Source organism: Podarcis melisellensis (assembly GCF_964234715.1).
Source record: "Podarcis melisellensis genome assembly, chromosome: 10".
Lineage (NCBI taxonomy): Eukaryota > Metazoa > Chordata > Lepidosauria > Squamata > Lacertidae > Podarcis > Podarcis melisellensis.
In genome coordinates, this window is record NC_138542.1 from 44453009 (window position 1) to 44462627 (window position 9619).

The 9619-nt window shown below is 39.9% G+C and overlaps 1 protein-coding gene across 2 annotated transcripts in view; it reads left to right on the plus strand.

Annotated features, from left to right (window-relative positions):
* Window positions 1–9619, plus strand: part of UBN2 (ubinuclein 2) — a 41886-nt gene that overhangs the window by 28741 nt on the left and 3526 nt on the right. Inside the window, exons 12-16 of one of the 2 annotated variants that reach the window (XM_081928549.1) lie at window positions 1920–1970; window positions 3254–3296; window positions 5187–6722; window positions 8303–8549; window positions 9337–9426. In XM_081928549.1, coding sequence (XP_081784675.1) covers window positions 1920–1970; window positions 3254–3296; window positions 5187–6722; window positions 8303–8549; window positions 9337–9426 — 1967 coding nt within the window. The remainder of the gene's footprint in view (window positions 1–1919; window positions 1971–3253; window positions 3297–5186; window positions 6723–8302; window positions 8550–9336; window positions 9427–9619) is intronic. The other variant, XR_014172492.1, reaches the window with a different exon arrangement.

Consider the following 9619-nt stretch of genomic DNA (forward strand, 5'->3'; position numbering starts at 1 on the left):
AATGCCGGTGAAGTTAGCAAGCTCTGCTGCCCTATGTAGTTAGGTGCTTGAGTAACATTTGCCTAAATTGGACTAGGTACTGGGTGATTTTGGAAGGACCCCACCCATAGATTTACACCCAGGGTATAAAATAATCTTTCGCAAGGTATTTGGTGAAGATTTCCCAACTTAGAGCTGAAATACCTCTAGATCTGATGACTATGTACTGTGCTAAATTCCAGAAGATTTCTAGTTGTAACAAGATTGTGGAAAAGGGGATGGTCAAACCCCTCCAGATGTTTTGAACTACAACTCCCATCAACACCAGCCCAGATGGCCAAGATTGTAGAGGATGGGAGTTGTAACTGGAAACAACCAGAGAGCATCAGAATGAAAGGCTGGTGCCTAACATTTCAAGAAATCATGGTTCTGAATCTGCAGTGAGGCTTTCTTCTGATTAAACATGTTCTGGATTATACAGTTTGAGTGAAATTACATATCTAATACCTGGGCCAATTTGTAGTGGCTCAGTCTGTTATTGTAAATTAGTTCAATCTGAAGCAGTGACAAGATGTACTATAGATTTGGAACCCCCATGGGAATCTCATAACCCTCTGACACCCTCTTTAGTGTCCACCAAAGTCCCCTCCCCCCAGGTTTTTGGGGTTTTGTTGTTGTTGTTTTTGCTTTTTGCTTTTTTACTTTGTGCAGCTGGGCTGGCTGGGAAGTAAAGTGCAGTCCTTCAATTGCCTTGCCCTTTTCCCTTTCCTCAGAACCCCATACAGACTTTATAAGAAAGGAAGAGGGTGTCGAGCCAAAGACGGGGGGTTTTCTTTCCAGTCCATTCTAAAACTTTTTGAAAAACACCCTGCATTGTAAGCATGGGGGACAGAGGTAGTAGGAAGTAAGTTCTATCTCTTTGGGGAAGAGGTTTTTTTAGCTTGTTTCTTTTGTGGAGGGAGGAGGGTTACCTTTTGTTCACAGGTAGTGGTGGAGGGTTTGTGTGTGTTGTCTGATTTGTATTGTATTTTTTTGGGGAATATGTGCCTTCCTTACTTGGGGGGGGTTGGGGGTCTGCATATCTCTTTCCTTTTTGAGAGGTTAAGATGTGTCTGTTAAGGGCACACATTTTTGTCTTGAGTCTTTTTGGGGAGGGGAGGATTAGCATTAGTTTGGGGATGATTGGTGTTTTGTCTTGTATGAAGAGGTTGTACAGTGGTACCTCGGGTTAAGAACAGCCCTGTTTACGAACTATTCGGTTTACGAACTCTGCAAAACTGGAAGTAGTGTCCCAGTTTGCAAACTTTATCTCGGTCTAAGAACGGAAGCTGAACGGTGGAAGGGCACCGGCAGCGGGAGGCCTCATTAGGGAAAGCACGCCTCGGTTTAAGAACAGTTTCGGTTTAAGAACGGACTTCTGGAATGGATTAAGTTCGTAAACTGAGGTACCACTGTACTCTGTTTCTAGAGCAAGTTATTGGCAATCCCCAACAGCAGTCATTCTGTGGTGGTACCCACAGCAGTTTCTCAGATTGCCAAACATGTCCCCAGGACAAAAAAGGTTGGGAACGCCTGCAGTAGATTTAGAGAGTTATTTTTGTCCTTGCATCTCTTCACTTATATCTCACCTGAGGGAGCTGTGTAGACATTTGAATGTCAGGAAGTGATTAACAAACCATGTTTGATCGAAACATATTAATAATATTTCATCAATCTTACTGAAGACAACAACATTTGGTAAGCAGTATTCTTCTAGTGTAGCTATTATCTCTATTGAAAACTAATGTGCATATTTTAACCCGATTACATCATCTTGCGTCAAATAACTGTACAAATAAACTGGTAAGTTCATAGCATGGCATATGGTGAATCATTTAATTCTGGAGAAATTGTTGATATTTGATAATATGGAATTCTTTGCTCTCCCTCTCTTTTTCTAGGATGCTCTTTAAAGAGAGTCGAAGTGTTCATAATCATCTTACATCTGCTCCGTGAGTGTAACATAAGCACATATTTATATAAGCTCTTCTATTTTCATTTATTTAGCTTTCCATACTATTGTTTGCAGACCCATAAAGTGCTTGTCTGAGGCCCGGGGATGGGAGGCTTGTTAGAATAAAGTTTGAACCAGTGTATTTTGTGTAGTTCAAATTACTGGTGAAATACATTGTATGATAGTGTGCTTCAGTATGCCAAGGGGAAATCCCTCTGGAACTAGTCAAATGTTGCCTGTATAATTCTAGATTTTAATCTACAAGTCATACATTTACCAGATTGACATCACAGAATAGAATTAACTGAATATTATTGTGATGAAATGTTGAAAGTGGAAGGAGGCATTTGTGAGAAAGATGATGTTTGAAATTATTGATCTAGATCAGGCACCCCAACTTGCGGCCCTCCAGATGTTTTGGCCTACAACTCCCATGATCCCTAGCTAACAGGACCAATCCTGTGTGGGACTGCTTTGTAAATGGCTTTCCTGCCTGTGAAGTTCAGTGGAGGCATTGATCCTGCAGGTTGTCAGGCAAGAAGGAGAGCTGCAGCATCAGGCCTACCTTCCCCTAGGAAGACGCAGCCACTTATCAGAGAGGTCTTTGCCTCCTTGTATGGTTTTTCTGCCCTGCTTGTTCCTCCCTGCTGCCTGATACCCTGCCCCCTGACAGTCATGGATCTCTGGGCCAGTCCAATACAACTCACAGCAACCTGTGACTCTATGTACCTGACTAGTCTGAGGCCCTCTCAATATGTCTGATTTGGCTCAGGCCTCAGATCCAGGACAGAGTGCTAGCATATGCACATTTACAAATTTTCACCATTTTCATTATGAAGACTCAGTACTCCAGTAGGGGGTCAGCTTGTATTCAGAATACAGTTGTTAAATGAACTCAAGAGGAGGACCAAAATTTAGACTTGGCGTAGTTGTGCTTCATGTGGATATGAGACTATTTTCTGTTTCTTTCTCTAATGGTGTCCACACAACCTGAACCTCAAAGTTCAGTAAGTTAGTGAGTTTAAAGATCAACAAATGGATTTTGTGGAACCACCTTCTCAGAAGCAAATTCTAGTCAAAATCCTGGGTGCATGCATATTTGCAAAATCTCCCCTAGGTTTCAATTAAATTGTGTTTCCACTTTTTTCTTTTTGAACATGTCTGCCCATACCTAGCCAGCCTTGTGTTTATGGCCAGCAGATTTAAGGCCTTTCATAGGGCTCTGACACTTCTAGTTAAAAATCATAGATTGCCCTCTAACTATAAATTTGTGCTCACTAGGGCAAAGAAGAAAGTGATTCTGGCACCTAAACCCAAAGCAAAGGTAAGTAATAAGTCAAAATGAAGAAATAAATAGTAATAACAATTTGGCAAGATGTAAAGTTTCACAGATCTGAAACTTTAGCAATTAATACACCAATCTGGCTTTTTATTTATCACCTTTGTATTGCATGCTTTCATCAAGGATCTCAAGGCAATATACATGGAGTGCTACCTTTACACCAATCTTCTGAGATATATAAAAAAAAAATATTAAAAATTGTCCAGTAGCACCTTAGAGACCAACTAAGTTTGTTCTGGGTATATAAGCTTTTGTGTTCATGCACACATGGTATCTGAAGAAGTGTGCATGCGCATGAAAGCTTATACCCAGAACAAACTTAGTTGGTCTCTAAGATGCTACTGGACAATTTTTTTATTTATTTCAACTGCATCGGATCAGCACAGCTACCAACTGAATCTTCTGAGATGCATTAGACTGAAAAATAGCCCAGCGCTACCCAGATCCCATTTTTGTCAGCAAATGAAAAAATTGCTGAGCAGTGTGGTCTTCATGAAAAGCTTGCTGCAGAGTTGATTGCTCCATGGGTAATAATTTTAAGGTATATAATTCCTTTCAGAGCTTGTAGAATTTGTGTGATATCTGGAAGATTCAATGTACTTGCACTTGAAAATTTGCATCTGAGGCTCCTCTTGATATGTTTACTGATGCAAAGCTGAATAATATAATATAGTGTTTTCGTTGCAGCCCAGAAGCTGAGACAAAATTAGGGGAGGAAATATATTTAAGCAATATTAGTTTTTGGTTTCACACTATGGTTCATGCATCTTAATGTTAATTGTTTCAGTTAAGAATATTGGCTTCTGCAATAAAAAAGAGATTGCATCATGTTGTATTGTGAGCATTCTAGAAATTAGTGTTACAAAGTCTTTTATTAACTATTAATTGGTATGACCTTTAAAACGGATTTGTTGTCTAGCGCTCAAAGTCATGTGATGGGAGACAGATCTACACAGTATTTTTAAGGTGGGCCTACCCCAGTGATACCAAAGATAAAGTGTTTAGCACACACGGGATACTAAGCTATGTCCCCATAACTGTTTTTCCCCTGCAACGCCTTCCACAGACACTATCTTCAATGTCAGACTTCCTTTTGATGTCCATTCCTGGTCGGTGGAAAAGAGATATCAGAAAATTGATTGTGGAAATAAGAATAGTGGGAACCTTTAGTCATCCCTCAAGCCCAAATATATTTAAAATCACAGCCCCATGTTCACTTAAGATATGGAGCAGACCCATATTGAGTCTCATGCTCTACCAACTGAGCTATCCCCATATGTCTACTATTATCACATTTTTTCTTGAGTCTCAATTTTATACCCTGCCATACTTTGTAATAGAAACTCAAGATAGAGAACAGTATAAAAACAGTTAAATTACAATGGAAAATGGACCACAATATATACTAGTAACATTTAAAATAAAGCCATTTAACCCAACCTGATCAAGTAAAAAACGGAATTAATTATATTTTTAAAATAACACAATTTATGGTTCATGCATGCTTTCTCGTGGACTGAGTTCCAACAGTGAGAAACATCACAGCATGTCCTAAACTAATTTATTTCTTGGACGGAAGGTAATTAGAACAGAGCACCTGCAGCAGGGCTTAGTGGGCTCATATGGGAGTAATCTCTCTTTTTAACAGATTCAGTAGTAGATTTAGGTTTTCTTTTAAATAACTACACCCTGCAGGGCTTAAAAAATTAAAACTGATAAGCAAGTATACTTGTTTTTGCAATCTGGTATCAAATAAACTACAGTAATGGAACCATGCATGATTACAAACAGGCAAGACACAAGCATTCTTTGAAATTTCTTCCTTCTTACTTGCAGAATAATATTTAAATTTTCATTATTTCTTCACACTAGGATTCTAGTCCAAAGAAGGAACAAAGAGTCTGTACCCCTTTTACTTCAGCTTGTGTTCCTGCTTCAAGTACCAGCACACCTGTCACTGCCCTGGCCAGTTCTAGCTGTAATCCTACTCCGGAGACCATCTGCCTAGATGATTCACTGGATGAAGATCTCTCCTTCAATCCACCATCATTGGAATCCATTTCTGATGTTTTGGCCGGTATTAACAATGGAGCCAAGAGTTCTCCTGTTGTGCCCTCTGTAGAGACACCAACTTCAAGACCTCGGCCTGGGCTGAGAGAAGAGAAGTTAGCAAGTATAATGAGCAAGTTACCTCTGTCATCTTCAAAAAAGGTAGAGACTGTTCAAACACCACATTCTTCAAGTCTTATAGCTGGGCACACAGGACCAGGACCAAAGAAATCCCAGGATTTACTTCAGACTGGTATCTCTTCAGGCCTTATTGCTGGGTCTTCAATTCAGAATCCCAAGGTTTCATTGGAGCCCTTGCCAGCCAAGCTTCTGCAACAAGGATTACAGAGGTCAAGCCAGATTCAAGCTGCTTCCTCTTCACAGGCCCACATTTCTTCTTCCTGTAAGATCCAAGCCACAGCTTCCTCTGCTTCTCAGAGACCAAAGGATACGTCTGTCCTTGTATCCTCTTCAGAAGCCCACGGTTGTGGCTCTTCAGCATTACAAATAACAAAGGTTCACCAGCAGTCAGCTGCCCAACAGAAATATGTGTCTCCTCTACAAGCAACTATTAGTAAATCTCACACCAATCCTGTGGTGAAACTAAGTAGCAACCCTAAACTCTCTTGTTCGTCCCCAATTACCAAGACATCAGATAAACCAGTAGCATACCGCCTGACTAGCACCGTGTCTGGGAATAGTTCCCAGATGGCTCACCCACTTGTGTCTCGGACAGCATCCAGCACCTCTACCTCTAGTAACTATTTAGCCAAGACCATGGTATCACAAGTTTCTGCCCAGGGTTTCAAGCCTCCTTTCTCCATGGTTCCTTCCCCCAAACCTGCTGCCTCTCCTAAGCCCACAGCACCCAAGCCTTCTGTAACACCCAAACCTATTGTGTCACCTAAACTATCCTCAGCAAGGTCCACTTCAACACCCAAGCCTGTATCATCTTCCAGTTCTTCCAGTTCAAGTGCACTAGTATCCCAGAGTAGTCACTCTAGCAGCAACAATTCCCTTCACAAACAGCCCAGTGGAGCAAATGTCAGCAGGCAGTCTCCTACAATTAATTTACTGTCCTCTAACCGCACCTCAGGCCTTCAACCAGCAAAGAACCCTCAGGCTCCTTCAAAATTGTCCAACTCTTCTGCCTCTGGAACTGTTGGCAAAAGCAACTTAAGTGGAGTTGGAATGAATGTACCTGTCAACAGAGGCAGCAATCTTAATTCAAGTGGAGCTAATAGGACTAGTATCTCTGGGGCAACAGGAAGTGGAACACAGGGTGCTACTAAACAATTGTCAACTCCACACAGACCATCTTCTGCCTCAGGGTCTACAGTTATACCAGCCAGTGTGCAGGTATGTGTTGAATGTGAAAGCTCATTATAGGCATAACATGTGTATTCTATTTTGGGCTATTTATCCTTCCTCATAAATGTAATTACACTAATAGTGCAATTCTCTACATGTCTATTAAGAAGTAATCCTCATTGAGTTCAGTGGAACTAACTCTTTAACTTAGCATGTGTAGGATTACATCCTAAATGTATATAGATACCTTCACACTGATGAGAAGGTCATGAGTTAAACACACACGAGTGAGTCCATATTGTCAGTCTGAACAATTTTAATCAATGGTGCTTGTCTGATGTTTTATTACTCTTCTGTTGTATCCTGCCATAATTTAAGCAGCAATCATTTTTATTTCCTTAAATGTAGCATTACTTAAAGTAAAGCATTGCTTATAAAAGCAACTGTTCCCAAAATTAATATTTATTTGGTCCGTTCTTCTGTATAACTGCTTCAGACTCCATGTCTGCTACCACTTTCTTAATGAGGGGCCTTGGGCAGAAAAAGCAGCTAATACTATGCTTGTCAGCCTCCCTTTCATCCAATGGTAGGACCTACAGCCAGTGTAGCTATACTGTAAGCCTTCTTACCTGTGGTCCTTCATCTAAAAGCCTAACTCGGCTTTCACTGTAATATTTTCTGCTTCTACATTTCCTTCTTTGTGTATCAAATCTTCCAAGAGCTTTCTGAACTTCATACATTCATACCATTTTATGTAGTCCTTTTCAGCATTTACTGTGTTAGTTTCTAGAGCATCCGTTTATTGACACACAGCTGGCTTGCACATAATGCTAAGCCAAAAAAAGTCACAAATGTGTGAGGGTTCCTGAGGAGATTGCAGCCACTGGCTATTACCAGCAGCATACTGCAGCACTATCTTCCACTGACCCATAGTTTATTGTGCGAAGCTGGTAGCTCAACAGTTGCAGAGCCTGGCATAGCCTGGCAGATTAGGCCAACTCATCCAAACCCCATCCAGTATTCTCTTGCCATAGTTTTAGCACACACTCAAAGATTCCTGCATTTGATTCTTGTCTGTTCTTCCTATATTTCTATGTTCAGGGTGAAGTGAACATGTTAGAATGGTAATACATACAATAAATTATGATAACTGCAGAAATCCTTCCCTTCTTGTACTAGGGTTTCTTGGTTATAGCTGCTTTGTTCCCTAAACTGGTACTGCAATCCTGAGTACACTTACTGGGATAAGCCCCCTTGAACTCCTTGGGACTTACTTCCAAGTAAGCATACATTAAATTGTGCTATGAAATAATTTATGCCTTCAGTAACACTGCAATGGATGCAATGCTGTGGGAAAGAGAAGCTGAGGGAATGGTTGAAGCATTATAAAACATTCCCATTTAAAACTATTAATTGTTGAAACAGTAACTTACACTAATGGCAAGACAATATTTTATAAAGAATATTTTATAAAGTTGTACCAGAAGCCACATAGGCAATGTGTAGAAAAGCATGACCCTTGTTTAGGTAGTAAAACTTCAGATATTTATATAATGAATCTTATTTTCTTGGGTGTGTCCCAGAAAAGCTGTAAAACAGATTTAAAAGTAACACTTGTCTCTATACAGTCAACAACAGGTGCATCATTACTGGCAAATGCTTCACCTTTGACGCTCATGACATCACCCCTGTCTGTAACCAATCAGAATGTGACATCTGCTCCATTGGCTCCTTTTGGGATGCTGGGTAGCCTTGTTCCTGTGACTGTGCCCTTTCAGTTCCCATTGGAACTACTTGGCTTTGGAACAGACACAGCTGGAGTAACAACCAACTCGGGATCTACCTCAGCGGCTTTCCACCACAGCCTAGCGCAGAGTAAGTAAGGCTAGATATTTTTCCCATCCAATTTCTTTAAGCCTCCTTTCACATAAACACTGTAATTGCAGGGAAAATGCAGGGATCTTTAGAAATACTTCACAGTTTGTAGGCGAGGATTTTATTTTTTGGTTGCTGTTAATGGCTTTTTTTAAACTCTCAATATTACGTGTGTAAATGTGTATGTTTTTCCACATTATGTGCATACTGATTTTTTACTTCCTTTCTGGATGAAGTGCCCTGTGATAATTGGAATTTGAGAAATTTTTGTTTATAAAGTGGGACAAAACCCTAACATTCTGCATCCCAGAAAATCGATTAAAATGAGCACCATAGCTTACAATCGAAAATAAGCTTTGCCTTTGTTATCGTAAGTGCATCTTTTGTAAGCAGTTTTTCCCCTTCCTATTTACCAAATGTAGATTTCAGTATTTGTTTGATATTAGACTTGGAACGTTTAATATTAGTTTCTTGGGAAGTCTTAAGTTGACACATTTATTTAGCTATATTTCTTGTTCCACTACCACAGGATAGCATATATAAAAAACAAAAGTTGTATCAAACAGGGTATTTCCTTAATTTGGTTGCATACTTGGCATTTTAAAGAATGTATCTGTTACATTTACTGAAAGAACATATGCATATTGAACTGGTAACCATTACTGAAGATGTTTTGGACAAAAATAAGTAAAGCTGCTTTGTGCATTTATGCAAAGTAGATTGTTTGCATCAATTAGCTCTTAATTTTTGTGGTTGTATTTGTTTTTTATTATCCACGCTACTTCAGATTTACTGAAGAGTTTACCGCCTGGAGCTCAGCATGCAACAGCACTGTCTCACACAGCTCTGCCTGCTCACTTGCAGCAAGCTTATACAGGTAAGGAAAAAAATCTTGTCTTTTTAAAAGAAAAAGAAAGTGAAATAACACTTTTTAAAAGTGAAAGAACAATTTTCTCATCATGGCTTAAGTCTTTCGTAATTCTACAATAGTGAAAACTGCTGTAGAATCTGTTTTTCCAACATTTCCATGATGGCAGCTGCCAGAAGTACTCCAGAAAACCCTAGGACCT